At 45.8% G+C, this 21,439-nt stretch overlaps 1 protein-coding gene and 1 long non-coding RNA gene across 5 annotated transcripts in view; one reads left to right on the top strand and one right to left on the bottom strand.

Moving 5' to 3' along the window:
* The window catches only part of Cldn10 (claudin 10), an 86,385-nt gene that overhangs the window by 14,796 nt on the left and 50,150 nt on the right, over positions 1-21,439 (bottom strand). The window contains exon 1 of one of the 4 annotated variants that reach the window (XM_029469336.1): positions 5,635-5,963. The exons of 2 other annotated variants lie outside the window; for them this stretch is intronic. In XM_029469336.1, the coding sequence (XP_029325196.1) occupies positions 5,635-5,854 (220 nt within the window). In that variant the 5' untranslated portion in view covers positions 5,855-5,963. Of the gene's footprint in view, positions 1-5,634; positions 5,964-21,439 lie in introns of those variants that run through there. One more of the 4 variants, XM_021182087.2, reaches the window with a different exon arrangement.
* LOC110309438 lies at positions 14,488-17,781 on the top strand. The gene is made up of 2 exons (XR_002379702.1): positions 14,488-15,209; positions 15,338-17,781. It is a non-coding gene; the product is annotated as an uncharacterized LOC110309438 (long non-coding RNA).

Here is a 21,439-nt window from a genome sequence, read left to right as displayed (position 1 = left end):
TATCTTATTTGCATAGCTGGGGTAATGACAAACTTTAGCAGGGCATTTGGCCAGGCACGGACTCACTCTAAATTAATAAAATTCAAAATAACATACCATTCCCATATAAGCCACTTAATTTCAGCAGGAAACAACACTGTTCGGACTGATGTGAGAGAGGGGCGTATAGCAGGTGTAGGCAAATAAACACACAGCAGGCTTGCTTTGGGAACTAGGCCTTCTAATAAAAACAAAAGAACAAAACCCTCTTAAGTGCCACCTATCATTATTTAGTACTCAAGCAAAGCCAATGATAATCCATACTAGTAAGCTAATAATTATAAATTTGTGGAGTAAATGTTGGTGGTCTCCTGTCCCACACTTCTCTGGAAAAGGATGGAAATTAAAGGTTGAACCCTGTCCCTGGGGAACAGTTCTTTCTGCTTAATGTCCTGTTTGCTCAGCCCCTGTAAACACAGGCTGCTGTGGCAGTGCAGCCGGAGTTCATTTCATTGATGAGGATGCTGTCAAAGACAGCAAAAGAAACTTGGTTTGGTGATTTGGGACAGTGGAGGCTCTTTTTGTTAACAGTCATTGGTGCTGCAAAGCTGTCTGGGTCTCTGCTACTAAACACTGAACCAACTCTCTATTTCAAACTTTAGCCCACAGCACAGGAGCAGCAGCAACACCAGGAGAAGGTCTCTCACCACCTCACGAAGCCCAGGGGTCTGCAAGGGGATCGCAAGGGGCTCCCTGCTCACCACAAAAGCACAGGCAGCAAACAGGTAGCAATTAGCTTGCTCTGAATGCAAACATTAAACAATAAAAGTAGAAGGATAGATACATACATATGGGGACCTACACAAAGATGCACATATAGACACACACAGACACACAGAGAGTTATACACTCACACACAGACAGACCTACACTCACACACATACACACACAGACATATACATACACAGACATATACACAGAAATATATTCACACAGAGAGATGCATGCACACACACAGACATACACACAGAGACATACACAGACATACAGAGAGAGAGAGAGATACACAGAGATACATGCACAGACACAGACATACTGACACACAGAGACACATACCCACACAACATATATATAGTCACACGCATGCAAACACACACACACACAAATGCAGTAGTACCCTTGATCAGCCTAGGGTATGTTTTGTTTAGAAACTCCCATGAAACCACAAATAATACTGAATTTTATGTATACACCAGTTTTGCTAAAATATATGATAAAAATTACAGATTAAGTACAGAAAGAGTTAACAGCATCTATAAAGCTGGGCTTGGGAAACTCAGGCCTGCAGCCCCAGAACTCTGACAATGTTCAGAGCTAGCCTGGGCTCCATAGTGAGGCACTGTTAAAAAAAAAAAAGTACTAATTAAGTAAAATAGAATAAAATGTATTCAAAACCTATAGATTATTTAATTTTTTAATTTTTCATTTACTATTAATGGCCTTTAGTTGACCACAGGCCATTGAGACCCAGGAAAGGAAAACCATGGGAAAGAGGAGACTTCTGTGTGTGACACATATTTAGAAAAAGACAGGAACACACATTCCTTTATTATGCACCATAATCTGCAGTTCCTTATGGGCTTCATCACAGGCAGATGGATGGTCTGGAATTTACCAAGGGCTACGTTCTACAGTCTGGTCACTTAGAACAGGGAATGAGTTTCCCTACATGGTAAACACTGGTTAAAATGCTGTCCAAGCCAGTCAGCCTGCAAGGCAGGGGAAATAACAGTAGTATTTACACTTCAGAGAGAGAGAGAAAAAGTTTTCCCAAATCTCTCATTCTAAAGTCTCCTCTCTCTGACCTTCCCAGGTCTCCAGGCCCAGACCCAGGAAGGAAGGGGGTCTAGGCCAACTCTCAGTCTGTCTAGCTCTGCTCCTCCTTCTGTGCTACCAAGAAATGTGTGTGCAGAGCAGTACGCTCCACTCTGGCTCAAGAACACCAAGGATAATTTGCTAACTTCTGCACGCTCTAAGTACAATAGTTGGCCTGATTTTTCAGTAATGGGGAACCAAGACCAGGGATAAACTACCCTGCCAGCCTTCAGAGGAATGGCTTGTGGTGTTAATTAGCCTGAGGTTTGTAAACTCGGGCCTTTTGGTCCTTAAAGCATACAGAATCTCAGGCCTTTCGTGAGTCCCAGCAGACTTTCAGAGTTTATATTTTGCAAGGCAGACCTCTACCTACCCTAGCTTTTTAACAGGTCCGGAGGGCAAACTTAGAAGTTACACCATCAAGAGAAGTGGGAGCAAAAGCCTAGTCAAGGAGCCCATTATTTCTGACAGGTCTAATTTACTGACACCGTTAATAGCTAATTAACACATTAAAGTGCTGAGGCATGAACGTATTTACTTAGAAGTTCTCAAGGTATAATTTATCGTTAGTTCTCCTGCAAGAAATGGCAAACACCCCCATTAGCGAAAATGGATGGCACACGGTAAAAAAAAAACCAACCAGGCAGAAAAGAAGTTCAAGTGTGCTTTGAAAGAAATATGGGCTAGCAGTAAACAGAATCTACCAGTTCCTTCAACTGTGAAATGTTCAAACAGTAACTCGGACCAAGTGAATCCTTTTGCAGAAGCCTTCAAGGTAACCCTTGAAAGTTTCACGTCTGTCTTCTTAATGGTGCACCCTTTACTTCCACTTGCAAATCAGCAGCGGAGTAAGCTGCCGTGTTTAACTGGGAAGAATACAATCTTTTGTTATAGTGGATTCTGAAGGCAGGGCACTGTCCCATCTGCAGACACTGTATCCTTGACTACCTAACGATCTCTCTGCATCTCCGCTTCTCATCTGGAAAACAGGGGTAGCCACAGGGTGAATGGCATGGGAGACAAGAAACTGCCAGAGTCCCTTCTACAACTAAGATAGAATTCTATGCAAATGTCAGGTGCCTGCCAACCTGACATAGTCCCTAGTCTAGGCGTTAGCTTTGCCACACCTCATCTTTCCCAAAGGGAAGTTGGGAGACAACACTGATTCCTCCAGAGGATGAGAAATCATATTGCAAATAGGACATTCTGTTTCCCACAACACAAGATAGCAAAAGTCACTAGCCGTCTCTCTTGGCATTTCTAATTTGGAGCCTATGTCTGGCTGAAGCAGGGGAGACACAGGATTGTTCTGGCCTGTGGCCGATAGAGATGAAAAAGAGGTGGCTTTCTTCTACCACTTCAAATATCAGACCCAGCTCCCAACGTCCCTGCCTTGGAAATCCAAGGTAAAGAGAAGGCAGAGTTGGGGTTTGGAGGGGGAGGTGCTGCTCTGGAAAGTTCCACCTGCAGTGGGGGAGAGGGAATCACCTCCCTTTCACGTGGAGGAGTAGCTGTGGCTGAACCCTTGTCTTTTGTAGTTGAAAAGGTGCCAGGGTAGCCGGGCGTGGTGGCGCACGCCTTTAATCCCAGCACTTGGGAGGCAGAGGCAGGTGGATTTCTGAGTTTGAGGCCAGCCTGGTCTACAAAGTGAGTTCCAGGACAGCCAGGGCTACACAGAGAAACCCTGTCTCGAAAAACCAAAAAGAAAAAAGAAAAAAAGAAAAGGTGCCAGGGTACCACAGAGGGTGAAGTCAGCAAGGGAAAGCCTGGTAACTATAATCACATCACCTTTTTCTAAGTTCAGTATGGAAAAATGACATCACACACACAAGCAATGGGCTCAGATTGCACCAAGAAACAACACAAGTATTGTTGTGAGACATACATAGGAAAAGGGAGAAACGGTCAACAAACAAGTCTAAACGGTCAGACTCACAGGGAGTTAAGGGAACAAACGCAGACCAAAAATAACAGTAGCCTCACAGCTCTAACGTGCGATTCTGAATGGCAACGGCAAAGAGAAAGCATCCAGGCAGCTGTCCCTGCACTCTGGTAGAATGCAGTTTGTCAGTGTGAACTGGACATTCAAACACATGCTTTTCCAGCCTGGTGGTAGAACAGTGCACAGAAACACACATGTGCACGGAGAGGAGAAGATAAAGAATTTCAGTGACCACCAGGGGTCAACAGTGTCCGTGGGTCATCCTGTCCAGATTACCGAGAGCTAAGATGTTTTTTCTATCTGCACCGATTACAAAGACGTAATTAATTTTAAAACTATGTGGAATATATCATTTCTGGTTTTAAAAACATGTTTTCTAGTCACATCAGCATGCCCATTTTGCATATATGCATTTGTGAGTGGCATAACTCTGTTCAGTGCCTGATAATGAGGACTGTGTCCCAGTTCCTCCTCATTACCCAGCCTGTCCAAACCACAGAACACCTCCACCCTCTCAGCAGACATACGAAGGAAACCCCCACGGTCCTGTACTCAAAGCTTGAAGAAGTGTTTCTTTCTTTCTCTCTCCTCTTCCTTGAACCCCAAAACTCCTGAAGAAGGAAGCAGACTTATCTAGCAGGCTATCCCTGGCTACAATAGCATTACAAACAGAACAGTTCTAGAACATAGTGTGAATCCTGTGTTCCTGAATATAAACCGCAGAAACAAGAGCTTGTCTGTTGTCTCCCGAATGAGCGCTTCGATGAATGCAGGAAACTCAGCAACAACGCGCGCAGTCAACAGTGTTCCAGCTTCTTATTTTATACGACAGGGCCCAGCCCAGGCTGCCGCCTTGTAAAGGCAGCACCTATTCCCATAGACCAGCTTCCACAGAACACGGGGAATTGAGCAACAGTTTGCTCTTTGTGGCAAGCACTGTCTTAGGGGAATCAAGTCTTCTATTTACCCAGCTATGCAAATAAAAATGGCAAGAGGAATAATAAAGAAAAGGAAAACGCCTCACATCTAGAAGTGGTGCAAGCTGCTCTTCTTATGTTTCTGCCAGAATCCATTTAGTCATTTGTAAAACCCTGGAAGAGTCTAGACCACGAACGAGCATTATGCTGTATTGACTATACTCTGGAAACTAAACGGTCAGTTTCCTATGTTAATATCTATCTCCAATATATATATACATATACATCAAGCGAAGAAGACTCAGAATGCTTGCACAAAGCCTGGAAGAGCGGTCACTCATCCTGTTGATCTCTGCCGTCCAACGTCCCCTGCCCTCTGAGCCACTTCACCCCCGTATGAGCAAGGGCTACTTATTTTCCTGAAACTGAGAAAAAGAATGAAGCTCAAGCCCTCAAGTTTGTAGGAGGGATTTTTAAGGAAAACACCAACAAACTTCAATATGGTTCTTTTCCCTCTCCTCTGTGCCTGGCTTTTCAAAGACTCAATGAACCGGCTAAAGCGATATCAAGGCGAGCATTCATGGATCTCGGTGGTGTCATTTTAATGAGTATCAGATTTTGGTCGTGGGGTGGCCAGCCTCTGCTGCCCTACACTCAGTCCCAGACAGACGCGGGACCAGCCTTGTGCTCCACAACTACCTGAATTGATCCTACTCGTCACCACCAGGGGTTCCCAGGCTCAGAAGACGCCCCACCGGACAGCCATCTGTAGACAGCGGGCATTGCAGACCCTCCCGGGGCAGAGTATAAGGCCCAGCCTCCCCCACCCGGGGATCCCACGGCCGGTCCATAAGAGGACGCGCCCGCTTGGAAAGCCAGCAAGGGGCATGGATGGGGATGGGGTCCCAAAGGGATGCAGACCATCCAACGCCAGCATGGAGGGGAACTCCTTGCAGTTGGCGACACCGGTGGAATCGGTAACGCAGATCTTCCATAGGTTGGCAAAATAAGTGGCCGTGGTGATGACAGTGCCATCGATGGTGGAGACCTTCCAGTAGTCGGTGGGCAGTGTGGAAGACACTAGCACCCAGCCCGAGATGGAGACTACGAAGGCGACGATTTCCAAGGCCGTGCTAGCCATGCTGGGCTGCAGCGGCGCTCTCGCTGGTTCCCGATCCCGCTGCGGCGACCCCCGCGCGCCCAGCCCCGAGGCTCCGCCCCCGGTCACCGCCTCCGTCCCGCCCACTGGGCACTTGAGGGCACTGGAGGACCCGCACTCACACTACTGTCAGGGCACCCAGAGCGCGCGGGGAGGTCTGGGGGTACCTCCTGGGTCCCCCGCCCCCAGCAGCTGGCCCGTCGTCTGCAATCGCAAAGCCCTCAGACCAGTGCTCCCCCCTGAGCCTGAGGTTCCCAAATCTCCCACAGGCGAGCCGCGGAAACCGGCTCTTTTATTGGTGCTGTCCAGGGACAACCAGATGTGGACAGCCTGCTGCGCCTCCCACCGAGCCACCCCCGACTCAGCCCTACCCGCGGCAAATAGCTTGGCTCACTGGGTGCCTTGCAAAAGCAGAACAGAAACAACTTTGGTGTGCCCTGAAAAGAAACGGTATGGTAACGCAGCCTCGCTTTGCTGAATGCAAACGGCCAGTGTGCCACGCTTGTTTGCGTGACCCTGTTTGGCTAGTGAAGAAGGGCGTACTGGGACTGAAACTGGCCTTCCCCTTAAAATTCAGTTCTCTTCCGCCTAGTGGTATGTGGAAAGTATTAATCAGGAAGCTCGGGCCTAATTGGGAGGTAGCCGATGAGCCCGGCTCAAGTTCCAGGGAGCCCCGTGAGGGTCTTGGCTAATTACGGCATTAGATATTGGGCTGTCATTTGACTCATTTTCCCCCCAGAGCTACACACTTTCAGTTTGGGGAGTCTGGTCTGGGAGGGTTCTGAAGCAAGAGAGAGATGTCTATGAATCTTTGCTCAGTTGTGTGTGCGTGTGTATGTGTGCGTGTGTGTGTGTGTGTGTGTGTGTGTGTGTGTGTGTAGACCAGAGAGCAGCCCCTGGTGCCGTCTACTTTGTTTAGTGAGACATGGTCCTTCTCACTGCGACTTGTCTTTCAGATTGGCCTAGGCCCCTTCCGCAAGTCTCAGGGATTCATTCCCTTTCTTTGCCTCCCTCCCCAGCTGTACACAGCGGTCTGGCCTTTTACAGAGGGGCTGGGGATCCAAACTCAGGCTTTACTGATTGTGTATCTCCCCAGCCCTTCTCGACTTTTGTTTTTATCTTGTTTGTGTGAGTGAGAGAGAGTATTATGAGTGTGTGCATAGTGTTTGTGCATGTGTGTGAGTGTGTGCACAAGTAGGTGAGAGTGTGTGGGCATGTGTGTGCGGCTTGTGTGTGTGTCTGTATGCATGAGTGTGTGAGAATATGTGTGTGTGTGTGCTGTGCGAGTGTGTGTGTGCTGTGCGAGTGTGTGTGTGCTGTGCGAGTGTGTGTGTGTGTGCAGATCAGAGTTAGACATTAAATATCAACCTTTATGGCTGTTCACCCTATTTTCTGAGACAGGGTCCTTCACCAAACTAGGAGCTCAGCATTCTAGCACACTGCCTGGCTAGTGAGCTCTGAGGTTGCTGTCATGATCAGCTTTTACAGAGGTGCTGAGAAGCTGAGTCCAGGCCCTGCTCTGACTGAGCTCTCTCCCCAGCCCCCACCAGCTTAAAACAAACAAACAAAACCCACTCTAACTTTCCCGCCTAACTGAAGAATAAACTTATCCATTCATCTTTTCTCTGCTGTCTCAAGATAAACACAAAGATCAAGGTGTCCTTCCAGCTCCTGAGGTCACAAATCTGGGCATCAATGAGAGGACAAAGACACTGGCTTCATTATGGGCTTATTATATTGTCCATTAAAGTTCTTGCAGTTCTTGGTGTGACCTTTCAGGATCTGCTTCTTGCCAAAAGTAACCAGAGGTCTACAACACATAAATAAGCCAGCTACAAAGAAGCAGGTTCCTAGTGGAGGCTCACAATCTCCTGCAGAGCTCCCATGACCATTTGTGAAGAATGTAGCTGCTTGTTGCCTTTCTTTAACCGAGTGAAACACAGTGAGACCTGAAATGACTGTGTGGCCATGAAGTGGGCGGGCGCAAAGCTGGACGCTGAATTACTAGAACCTGGGCTTGGGAAGGACCAGAGGAAGGAGATGAGTTCTACTAGTCCTTGTCAGTCTATTTACAGAATAATATTGAGAGAATGCTCCACACTCCAGGGCCCAGGGTTTAACAAGGTATCTATTATTGTTTTGTTTTAATGACCCCTTTGGACACATTTTCAATATTGAACTCAAATCCATCCCTGCCTGATTTCTACCCAATGCTGCAATCTGAGCTATGAGGAAACATCAGACTCTTTTTCTTGGCTGTGCAGCCTCAGGTAGGTGATGTGCTTGTGTGTGCAGTCTCATGGCTGTGGAAGGAATGTGAGGGTGAGCATGGTTTGGTCAGTCGGCAGCAGACATAGGTACCTCCTGTTCTGGCCTTAAGCTCAACTTGACCCAATGTGTTACTCGGGGTTCACTGGTGGGTCAAGCTTCAGAGCAAAGTTTGTCATCTCCTGTTTACTCACATCAGCCCCCCTGGAGTAGTGACTGCAAAGTGTCCTCTGTTCTTTTTTTTATGATCTCCCATGAAACACTCCCATCTCTGGGTTCCTGCCCTTTGTCATAGTTTCATGTCAAATTTCTTCCTGAACCCCATTCCTGATCTAATTTTGTATTTTGAGCCTGGATATTCTCTGTGACGTTGGTTAAAATTAGTATTATCCAAATTACTTTTTTGTCCTTGATCACAGGCTTTTTGCTCTGTCTTGATAATTTGTTAACCATCTCTTGTTTTTACTTGACAGAACAATGGCACAAAAATATTTTGATAAGAAAAAATGTTTAGCGTTGTGGTTATACCTCTCCTAGGTTCATGTTTACCAAGTGGTTGGTTGTAAATTCCACTATTTGGCTCCAGAGGCACACTGTTTTAAAGTTATAACTGTGGAAATTGTTTCTTGTTCTCTCTCTCTGAAAGTTAAAAATGTACTATATTTCTGTCTATTGCACTTGAGAGAAACAACCCACCAATCACAAGCTATGCAAACAAAGCTTCCAGAGGCAAGGAGTTGTGAATTTCAAGGGAGAACTCCACGTACTCCTGGCCCTGCCTTACCACATTACTCACTAATGAAGCCAAAACCTCCAGGGTAGCCCAACTCTCCAAGCTCCCGGTAGAAGCTAGTTCGGGGACCTCAGCTCCAAGAGGCAGAGACTAGTGAATATGTGTACAAACAGTTTAACATAACAGATGGTGTGGTGTGTATTAGGGAGAGAAAGAAGATTAATCTCCTTGTTGAAAACTTAAAAATAGAAATAGTCTATTACTGTAGAGATTGCGACATAGTTTTAACTTAAAACAAGTGGGAAGTGCCACAAACAATCCATAAATTACATCAGGACAGCAGTGCTGTTAGTTCCTGAGCCAGGGTCGTCACGCCTGTGGACTTGACTGATGTTTTTTTCGCTTTTATTCTTTGCCCTTGCTGTGAGATTGGACAATGTTAAGCTCCCTAGACTACATTACAGATGTACTGTAAAAAGTTACAATTTTTTTGAGCCCACAAAAATGGAAAAATACTTTTTCTAATGGCTAAAGACCAGTATGTAATGAGTCAAGCATTCAGTTTAAATGTTTTATACCTAAACGTTCAAAACAATGTAGTCAGAATGTTGTTGATGGCATTACAGAGAACTGTGTAATCTAACATAAAAATATGCAGAAAATGAAAATGGACCACACAGAGGGTATTTAAGAAGAAAGATAAATGTCGCTTTAAGATTATGTAGTTCCAAATAACCTTTGTATTTTCACTAGGATTCAGCTCTCTGACACCTTCATTTCACCATTCTTAAGTGTAAACATGATTTTATCAAGAAAATCGCCTTTTCTAGTGAATTCAGTGTAACATCTTAATCATAACGTTCTCGTTAGAAAGTATCCTTGTCTACTCCAAGGAGCTCTAATTGATGTATAAATCACACATTCTGCTTGAAGCTATTTTACCCACTGAAACACAACATCTTTCCCGCTCCCGAGGCCTTAGTATTAAAAGTGATTGGTGTGGTATTATTGTGGTCATTAAGGAAAAATAGAGGGTTCCCCCCACCCCCAAACTCCAGTTGTTCAATGGGAGTGAAAACCTGTTTGGCCAACTGAACGAGAGATTTGCAGAAATTCTTGACTTGAGATTCAGTTCACCTGCCAGAGAACACAGCTGTGCCTTTCACCACAGCTCAAGGATTTTCTAAGCATCAAGTTTGGTTTCAGTATACATTAGCGCCTTCCTAGATTCCAGTGAGGTTGCATGCTGTTAATCAGCTGGAAAGAAACGGAAGCCCCAAATGAAAGTGTGAGCTAAACAGCTATTTAGCAACCAAGTGTTGTTACAAAGACCTGGTAACAAAGGGACTAAAGCCACAACTATCATTAGAATAGTGTATCTGTGTTCTTCTCCCTCACGTGAGTCACCCTTGGTGTTCTATGTAAGTTCTGTGATGCTTGGAGTCTACTTAGTGTAAAGACTCAGTGACAAGAGCGCTCAGGGAGTAAACACTTCTATCCATGCACCGATACACACTCATACACATATGTAGTCACGTGTACACCACTGCACATGCAGGGACATACACATACATCTGCTCTCGTTTTTACTTTGCTGCAACTTGGGAGCACACCAACCGCTTTTGCTTTCTTTTTTCTTTTTTCTTTTTTCTTTTCTTTTTTTTTTTTGCCTCTGAGGCCAGACCCACTCATGAATTGCTTCCTGGACCTGTTACAGTTGATGTTTTTATCTCGAGATTTGCTTTTCGGGCGTCCATTTGAAACACACATTTCCATTCATGACACACCTTGGGAACATTTGGATTCAGCAGCTCCCAGCTGAACACTCTTCCCGTTTGAAGTGCCTCTCACTCTGGGGTACTAGAAACTCCCGACCTTGTAGGACAGGATGACTTCCTGCTGTTGGCCAATGAGCATAGGATGTTCTAACTCAGTTCACTCACCCAGGTAGGGCCAGCAATTAAGTGTTTATGTTTCTGAACAAGTCATTTTTTCTGATTATTTACAGCTTCTTTATTTATAAAATGAAGGAGTTTCTATGATCACTCCCTCACCCCTTTGAATGTTGATCACCCCCTTTTAGTGTTGGAGCGCCCGAACACTTCCAACACTAAAAGGCTCCCAGGTTTCCATCCAATTATCCATGGATAATATCAACAAGAAAAGGACCAGGAGCTTCCATTGGTACCCTCACCACATCACTCTGTAGCCCCACCCACACTCTCACACTCACTCTAGCCCCACCCCCACCTTCACTCTAGCCCTACCCCCACCCTCACATGTCACTCTCTACTCCACTCCCACTCCTCACCACATCACTTTATAGTCCCTCCCCCTCACCACAACATTCTAGCCCCATCCCCACCCTCACATATCACTTTCTAGCCTCATCCCCACTGTCATACATCACTCTCTAGCCCCACCCCAGTGTAAAGGAAGCTGTTGTTATAGATGGGGGGTGTATGGACAAGAATCTTAAAAAGAAAACCTATGTATGTATCTAGTCCTACGTTCTTTTTTCTTAATATTAGAAACATGGTAAAGCATGGTAGTGCAATGTACTTATAAAAGTATGTGATGAGGATGGATGGAGGGCAGACTATGGACATAAGCAGAAATTCCGTCTCTTGCTGTATCTTCATCAGCATCACTTCTTTATATCACAGTAAAGAAAATGGCTTCCTTCAAGGTCTTGTGAAGATTAAACACAATGTAGCCAAAGGTCTGGGATGTGATAGATAAAAACAAGGGATGCACGTCTATGTTCACCCCACTCTGAGTCTGCCTGATCTTGTCTGGATGCTGATTGGTTTGCTCATAGAGCTTCTCTCTGAAAGTATATGATTACATCTTCTGTCAGGATGGTGTTGCTCGGAGCTGGAGATGAGGATCAGTGGGTAGAGGGATTGCCCCGCATGCAGGAGTCGCCAGTGTCACAAAAATCCTGGCATGAGGCCAAGACTGCCTCCAGACTCCGTCTCAAAAAATACAAAAAGAAAATAATATTGATTAGATATACACCAACAGTAGGTGGACGTGGATGGATTATTTTGCAAATTTTAAACTAAAAAAAGGCAAAAAGTGTTGAACTGCCAACAAAAAAGAGGTTGATGCCAAGAGCTAGAGAAGAAAGATACCAGGAAGCAGATGGGCAGGGCCAAAGGGAGGGGCCAAAGGAAGTTAGGAGAAGGGAGGAGAAAAACTAAGCTCAAATGAGCGTGGAAATCATTTAGATTGATAGGAAGAAGGGAGAACTCTTCACAGCCCTGGGTTTTCTGTATTATAGATGATTCTTTTCAGGGTGTGTGTGTGTGTGTGTGTGTTTGTGTGTGACAGAGACACACACAGAGACACTGACAGAGACAGAGAGATTACTCCTGGGCAGCAGTAGCTGGATAAATAGCCAGGTTTATTCTACAGTCTACACCCTTTATTGAGAAATTGCCTCCTACCATGACAGCTCCCTGTAACTCACGCAGTAACTCATTCTATGCATACTAAGTGTAAGAACAAACACACAAACCTGAGTTAAATCAATTCCAGCTAACCCAACTTAGATTAATTTTTTTTTTCAGGAAAATCGTTTTCATAAGTAGAAGTATTTGAACAGGTGCCCAGCGTCCTTACTTAATTTCAGCACATTGAGTTGATTTTGCAACAGGTGAATTGAAGTTCACCAGTGTGCCTCACTGTAAGTGATGCTTCTTCACTATGTCAGGAGCAGTTTTATGAGTGTACACACACACACACACACACATACACACACACACACACACACACATACACACACATACACACATACACACACGCACGCACATACACACACGCACACACACACATGCACACACACAAACACACACATGCATACACACACACACACATGCACACACACATGCACACATACACGCGCACACACACATGCACACACACAAACACACACACGCATACACACACACACATATGAACTTTTCTTCAGCTACTCTGTGGCACCCAGGTCTCTCTGCTTTGAGTTCTGGCCACCCTCTCAGCTAACACAGCTGACCTGAAGAGGTTTGCTTAGCCACTGAGCCCTCCCTCCTGCCCCTGGCTCTCCTGAAGGCACGACTCTGTAGCAGGTCTTGTTCACTGTGCTATAAAAGCTCCCCTCTTCACATTGCTTTCTGGTGATTATTGGTTTGATTTGGTTTCTGAGACAGGATTTCTCTGTGTAGCTTTGGTTGCTCTGTAGATCAGACTGGCCTAGAACTTGGAGATCCACCTGCCTCAGCCTCCCAAGTGCTTAGACTAAAGGTGTGCCGTGCCACAGCGTGGCTGAAATTTTGACGTTTTTAAACCAGCTGACCAAGACACACTAAAATCTAAGAGGAAAGGTCGTATTAGATGTTAGGTGCCTTTTTGCTTGCCTATTTATTTTTGTTAGTGCCTGATCTATAGTCTCCTTTCAGTTAAGTGCAGCTGCCCTAAATGTGCTAGACACACTTTACAGAAATGGTTCATTGAGAAGATAAGGCCATGAGAGACTGGTGAACTTCACTGGCCCTGGGGCGGGTCAGCTAGCTGGGCAGGGGAGGACGGCGGCATGAGATGTGTAGTCCGGTGGTGACTGCTGGAGACTAAGGACGTTGGAATTCCTCTCATGGAGGACAGCGTTCTAACAATCTGAAGTTCACTTCACTTTGCCCTCACTTTGGAAATAGCATCAGTCATCCACTGAACAAATCCAGCATGCGTTTATTGTGTGCCTACAGCTCCAGCACCCTTCCACACTAGGGCGGGGAACCAGACAACCCCCTGCCCATGTGTACCTCATGTTCCACTGGGGAAGCCAGAGATGGTTAAAAACAAAGCTCATTCTATTCAGACTATTAGGTCATATATGCCAGAGAGAAGGGAAGATGGGGGGGAGGGAGAGACAGAGAGAGAGAGAGAGAGAGAGAGAAAGAGAAAGAGAGAGCGCTGTGGGAACAGAGCTATGAACTGTGTGTATAGAGAAGGAGCGTGGTGACTATAAAAGTCTCCAGTGGCCATGGAAGCCATCCCTGATGACGTTGAGTAAAGAAGTGATGACCAAATGTGTCTGTAGACTCTTCAGGAGGAACATTCTGGACAGGGGAGCTTACTGCACTTGCCTGAATAATTCTGGATTTGCCACTGGAGCGTCTACAATAAGGAGAACAGAGGATGAATGGGAGGGGTGGAAGACGGGGCCAGTGAAGAGACAAATATGAGGTGCTGGCAGCATGTCTGTGCATCTGCATATCCTCGGTCTGACGATGTGTCTGTTTGTGGGTGATAAGAATGCATCATGTATGTGCATGCATCTGTATGCATGTGTGTCCACGTCTGTGTTGTTCTTATGGTGTCTGCCTGTTTGTCTATGTATCCATGTCTCTGTGTGGCTATGTGCAGATACCGGCTTGTACTGCTTGTGCCCAGCTCTATAATCACCAAGCACACCATTCACTCTCACTCAGGGTGTCACGGGCAGACTTTGATTACCTCTGAGATGAGGTGTCTAGTGCGTTTTGGAACTAACCTGGAGTTGCCAGAAGGGGGCAGGATAGACCCAGGGGCAGAGGGACCGATTAGGGGAGTGGGATGGGAACGAAGGGTCTAATCTTGAGTTTTGATGTCCTTTGAGGGTTGAGATGACTGAATTTGCTAAGCCGTTGGCTGAGGTGCATGAAGGAGGATGGTAGAATCGTGTCAGCCTCAGGAGGGATGGTGATGTTGGCTAAGAGGAGGGAGCCTCTAGAGAAGCAGGACTGAGTGACATCAGGAATTTAGTCTCAGAAACACAGACTGTGAGACCCCAGGAGACATGAGAGGAAACACCAAGAAGCGGGGTGACCCTCCACATACACATCTGGAAAGAGCTTGGGTGAGCAAGGCACATTTGTGGTTGTCTGGGTTCGGTAAAAATCCACAGGACAAGCCAGATCCTCTAGGGCTGCATAAAGCAGAGAAGGGCCAGGTCCATCTCCCATCTCACAGCCAAGACGAGAGAACTGACAGAAAACACTGTCAGGCCAGAGTATATGAGCAAGAGAAAGCCCAGGGTAAGAACTTGTGACCGTGTGAGGAAGATGATCTACGGGGGATCACATGGGGCCATTGATATGGCCAGGCATGTGGAGAAGGACACACAGCTGGGACTAAAGAGGACACCATCTAGGTCCCAATTAACCTTGACTAAAGCTGCCTCAAGAGAGAGGTTGGGGTGGTCCCTTTTTGAGTAGCTCAGAGGGATGGAGCACATAGGAGGAAATGAGTCTCTTTTAAGGGAAGAGGTAAAAAGGGTTGGAGTGTAGGGGTCATGGAGAGCTTGTGTGTGTGGTGAGTGTGTGTGGTGAGTGTGTGTGGGTGTGAGTGTGTGTGTTTGTGTGGGTGTGAGTGTGTGTGGGTGTGAGTGTGTGTGTGGTGTGAGTGTGTGTGGTGAGTATATGTGTGTTTGTGTGTGTGAGTGTGTGTGTGTGGTGTGAGTGTGTGTGGGTGTGTGTGGTGAGTGTGTGAGGGTGTGTGTAAGTGTGTGTGGGTTTTAGTGGGGGTGAGTGTGTGTGTTTGGGTGAGGGCCTTCTGCTTTTCAATGATGTTTTCAGATAATTTTTTTTTTTAAGATGTTCTTTATCTATGCAGCTGGGATCCTGCCCCAGGGTATACATTCCTTGGAGGTTCCTAAGGGCAGGGGCCACAGTTGGCCATAATCATGGAACCGGTCCATTTAGTCTGCCACAGAGAACGGCCGGACACACAGCCCAGCTCCTGGTGGAGAACAGTTCAGATGCAGCTTTTTCTTCCCAATTCCCACCCACTGCACTTTGCACGATGATACTTTAATTTGGAGTCATTTAAAACATAATAAGATGGGAATTTGATTGCTCTAGAATGCTAGAGTTAGAAAGAACTCTTCAAGGTTGTTTAATTTAGTATTTTCAGGTGAGGAAACCAGAATCCACAGGCGACTTCTTAATGCATATTATGTCATCAACTATATATTGGAATCGACTGGATTGACATTTACATATGTCCATTCTTTCAAAAAGTGTGAACTTGAAAACTTATCTGAGCTCAGTGCTGGAAAAAAGTCAGACTCACCGTAAGCAAGATTTAAATAACATTTGAACGTTGAAGGCTGTCATTCCCCTCCCAGATATAATCCTGCTGGTAAAATCTTTGTAAGCATGGGCTTACGCCATGGTTCAGCGAGTAAAGAGACTGAGGCAGAAGTGGGAGGATCTGAATCTGGACCCCCCCACCCCACAACCTATGTGAAGCCAGGTGGAGCCTGGTTACTTTTATGGCAACGCTACACAAATTAAAGTCTTCAGAGAGGAGGGGACTTCAATTGAGAAAATGCCTGCATAAGATCCAGCTGTAGACAAACATGTAAGGCAGTTTCTTACTTTAGTTATTGATGGTGGAGGGCCCAGCCCATGTTAGGTAGTGCCACAACCCTGAGCAGGCGGCCCTGGTTCTGTAGAAAGCAGGCTGAGCAAGCCAGAGGAAGCAAGCCAGTAAGCAGAACCCCTCTATGGCCTCTGCATCAGCTCCTGCCTCCAGGTTCCTGCTCTGTTTGAGTTCCTATCCTGACTTCTTTCAGTGATGAACAGTGATGAGGAAGCATAAGCCAGTTGAACCCTTCACTACTGTGATGGTTTGTATATGCTTGGTCCAGGGCGTGGCACCATCAGGAGGTGTGGCCTTGTTGGAATAGGTGTGCCACTGTGGGCATGGGTTTTAAAACCCTAGTCCTAGCTGCCTGGAAACCTTCAGATAAAGATGTAGAACTCTCAGCTCCCCCTGCACCATGCCTGCCTGGATGCTGTCATGCCTTGATGATAATGGACAGAACTTCTCAATCTGTAAGCAAGTCCCAATTAAATGTTTTCCTTATAAGAGTTGCCTTGGTCGTGGTGTCTGTTCACAGCTGTAAAACCCTAACTGAGACACCTCTGGTCTGATACCTCCCCAAGTTGCTTTGCTCATGGTGTTTCATCACAGCAACAGTGATCCTAACTATGGAAGTACCTATGGCAAAATGGGAGGCCAAGTCTGGAACGCTGGGAAGCTCATGAGCCAGCTAGCCTAGCAAACACAGCATCGAACAAGAGACTGTTTCAAACAAGAACGACATCAGAGGTCCCTAGGAGGATGCGTGGCCCCTTGGTGCAGAGCCAGCCGACTCTGGATGACTGAACAGTAACCCGGAAAAGGAAACAGCTATGGGCTGAATGCCTATGACGCGGTAGAAAAGAGATGTGCCCCTCTGTGGTTCCGAGCAATGGCTGTTTCTGTTTGATTTAGGGTTGTGAGGGTTAAGAGCTGAAGAAGAAAGGGAACGTAGAGTTTTACCTGTGATTATTATGAACGCCACGCCCCTAGGACGCGGTGGTGGCTGGGGCTGGGATGAATCTTCCTAGCAAGAAATATGCCCGACGCCAGCAACTTCCCCACACAATTTGTCTGTCTGTGTAATCCTCTGGTGTTTACAATGGCTTTTTCGCACCACCAAGAACACAATATGAAAGGTTATATTGTAATTCATTTGGCACAGTCTATACAGCAGCCCACGAAATTTGGTTAAGCAGCCTGAATGCAGATCTGTGTGCCCTCCAGACTCTCGAGTCCCCATACTGTGCGGGAGAAAAGCAAAGGACAGCACTCTGCTATATAACCTACTTGCTTCCAGATGTGACTAAGAGGAGCAAAAAATTAAAATATGGATACCAGATAAATGGGATATTATAACACGCGATAGTAACTGAACTGAGTTTTATTAGTCAAAATGATAAATGACTTAAAATATTGGACGGAACATTAAGTGTAAACTTTCAAAATACCTCCTGTCATTGTCTAATTTGTGTTCTTTGTAAATAATATTCTATGAATAAACACTTTCTATCTATAATCTTGTTATGAATATGATGTCATTTATATTTTAAATATACTTCTAACTCAGAAATTACAGCTTTTTCTTTTGAAAAAAAAATTGTTTTTTGAGACAGGGTTTCTCTGTGTAGCCCTGGCTGTCCTGGAACTCACTCTGTAGACCAGGCTGTCCTTGAACTCAGAAATTCACCTGCCTCTGCTTCCTGAGTGCTGGGATTAAAAGCATGTGCCGCCACGGCTAGGCTTTTGAAAAAAAAAATCCTTACATTTATTTGTTTATTCATTTATCATGGGCACATACACAGGATAGAGTTCAGAGGACGGCCTCTGGGAGTCATTTCTTTCCTTCTGCCATGTGCTGTTTCCCACGGACGGGAATCAGACAGCGGATCTTGGCAGCCCAGAAAAGTGACACTTCTTTTTCCTCTTTATATCTGTTTTTACAACATGGATATAAGTCCTAAGCCTGCTTGCCCAGACCTCTGGAAATTCTCTCTCTGGCCTTCTCTTCTAGGAGACACGGAGTTTGTGCTCACACACACACACACACACACACACACACACCACATATACACACATACACACACTCACACACCACATACCACACACACACACCACACACATACCACTACCACACACACACACACACACACACACAAACACACACACACACTCAAGTACTCATACGCACAGGTATACGTGTGCTCACTGTTGAGTGTACCAGCTTTCTTACCTCGGTTTCAGACACCATGGCTCTCTGACTTCCTCTTACCCATCTCCTCCTCAAATTGGCTGCCGAGAGCTCCGTCTTGCCTGCTCTGTCAGCCTGTCTCTCAAGTTCCCATAAAATTTCCTTGAGTTTCCACCTGAGTCTGTTTTGTTGTTGTTTGGTTTGCTTTTATTATTATTTTTTTTAATAACAAGAATAGGGAATCTACAGGAGGGGGCCTGTGCCCTCAGGTGACAATTCTGGAATCACACGATGAATTTAGTGCTTTGGAATTGGCTGCTTAGAATCTGCCAGAACAGCTATGTGGGAGCATCTCCTACAGGTGAGGGTTGAGGTACCAAGGTGGCAGTTTCTTGTACCTCTTTTTCTATGAGCCAGTGATTTCTAACTTTCAAGGAATTTATGTATCGTGTATAAGAAAAGAAAGTCAGTTACACCTACTTAAATGACATAGATCTTAAATGACATTTATCTTAAATGGCATTGATCTGTTCTTCAGAGCACTTGGAAAGTTCTGGATGCCTCTTGGTCTCAAGGCAGGGTCTCACATAGTTCTTCCCGGCCTCAAACCCACTCTATAGATGAAGACAAACTTACACTTCAAATCCTCCTGCTTCCCCACCCTGAATGCTAGGATCGTGAGCATACACAAGCTTGTCTGGTCTGGGTGGTGTTGGGGCCTGAGCCAGGCTTTGCAAACGAACGCTAGGCAAGCACTCTGCAGACCAAGTGTGTTTCCTGAAGGATGGGTTTCAGAGTCTATGCATGCTAATATTTGCCTTGCCTGCTCCTGAACAAACATGACCATGGCCCTTCATTGCCATAGCTATGACTATGACTGTGACCTTGGCCTCGAGATTCATGTATTGGTTAATGAATGCATCCCACACGCTTCCAGTGCAGTATTTAGCTTCTAGGAAAACCGTGGGGAAGATGAGCCGTACGTTTGACTGTTTTGAAATCACACTGCTTTTTAATTGTGCGCATTCTAATGTAAATAGTCCCTGCATAGATGAAATAGTGGCTTTTTCTATACCATCACATTTACCATGTGCCCTGACTACTATGATTGTAAAGAGACAAGCATGAGTCCCATTTTTACATATGAGAAATATAAAAGAAGCGGTAATACTTCTCAATCACTGAACTTTGGCATTCTGAGTGGAAATAGCATGGCCCAGCATTATTTTCTCTTTGGGGGTGTGTGTTGGGAGGGGGTGGGGATGTTTTATGGACACGTTCATGTGGGCGTTGTGGCAGACAGCGGTTGATCCCAGAGGCATCTTCTGCAATCGCTCACCTTTTCTTTTTTGAGGTAAGGGTCTATCACTGAACCTGGAACTCATTAATTTGACTGGGGTGGTTGGCCACTGTGCTCTCTGCATGTCTCTGACCTTGAGTTCCGGGTTATATGCAGGTGATGGCACCTGGGATTTCAGTGGGCCATGGGGACCTGACTTAGGTCTTCATGCTGTGTTCTCCCGTAGTTCCTTCTCTTGCTGCTGTGGTAAAATGCTAGGGCAAGAGCAACTTTCCAGAGAAAGGGTCTGTTTGGCTCATGATTCCAGGCTGTAGCCGGTTGTAACAGGGAATCACAGTGGCAGGAACTAGAAGGAGCACCATATTACATCCAAAGGAAGAAAAGGCATGGGTCTCTGCATGCTATCTCCATTTTATGCAGCTCAGAGAACGGTCCCGGCCACGGTGAAGATGGGTCCCCCTCATCAATTAACTTAATCACTCAAAAACATTGTCAGAAACAAAGCTTAATCTAGACAATCCTTCCCAGGACTGGGATTTAATGAACCTGAAATTTATCTTCTCTCTTTCCCTGCCTCGTTATTAGGAGTTTAGAGCTCTGGCATGCCTAACTGTGGAGGGGGAAATAAAGACAGTGAGAGGGCATGGCTTCCTTCTGCTCTTCAGTGACAACAAAGGAAAACCAATATGGAAAGGGGGGAGAAAAGGGAAAGATGAAGAGGAGGGAAGAAGGCTCAGTCTGATGCAGAGCCAAGATGGTGAAAAGATGACAGAGTGTGAGCACACATAACAGAGTGTGAGCACACATGACAGAGAGTGAGCACACATGATGGAGTGTGACCACACATGACAGGACAGAGTGTGAGCACACATGACAGAGTATGAGTACACAGGACAGAGTGTGAGCACACATGACAGAGAGTGAGCACACATGATGGAGTGTGACCACACATGACAGGACAGAGTGTGAGTACACATGACAGAGTGTGACCACACATAACATAGTGTGACCACACATGACAGGACAGAGTGTGAGTACACATGACAGAGTGTGAGCACACATGACAGAGAGTGAGCACACATGACAGAGTGTGACCATACATGACAGGACAGAGTGTGAGTACACATGATGGAGTGTGAGCACACATGACTGACAGGACAGAGTGTGAGCACACATGATGGCATGTAAGCAGACATGATGGTGAGTACACGTTACAAAGGGTGAACACACACAATGGTGTATGCACACATGACAAGGTGTGAGTACACAGGACAAAAGGTGAGTACACATAATGGTGTATGCATGTACACATGATGGCATGTGAGCATACATGACAGAGTGTGAGCACACATGAAGGAGTATAAGCACATATAATGGTGTGTGTACATAGGATGGTGTATGAGCATACATGACGTAGTGTGACCACACATGATGGAGTGTGACCACACATGACAGGACAGAGTGTGAGTACACATGACAGAGTATGAGTACACAGGAGAGAGTGTGAGCACACATGACAGAATGTGAGCACACATGAAGGAGTATAAGCACATATAATGGTGTGTGTACATAAGATGGTGTATGAGCACACATGACAGAGTGTGACCACACATGACAGAATGTGACCACACATGACAGAATGTGACCACACATGACAGAGTGTGAGCACACATGAAGGAGTATAAG

Source organism: Mus caroli, chromosome 14, assembly GCF_900094665.2.
Source record: "Mus caroli chromosome 14, CAROLI_EIJ_v1.1, whole genome shotgun sequence".
Classification (NCBI taxonomy): domain Eukaryota; kingdom Metazoa; phylum Chordata; class Mammalia; order Rodentia; family Muridae; genus Mus; species Mus caroli.
This window is presented reverse-complemented; position numbering and strand designations above follow the sequence as displayed.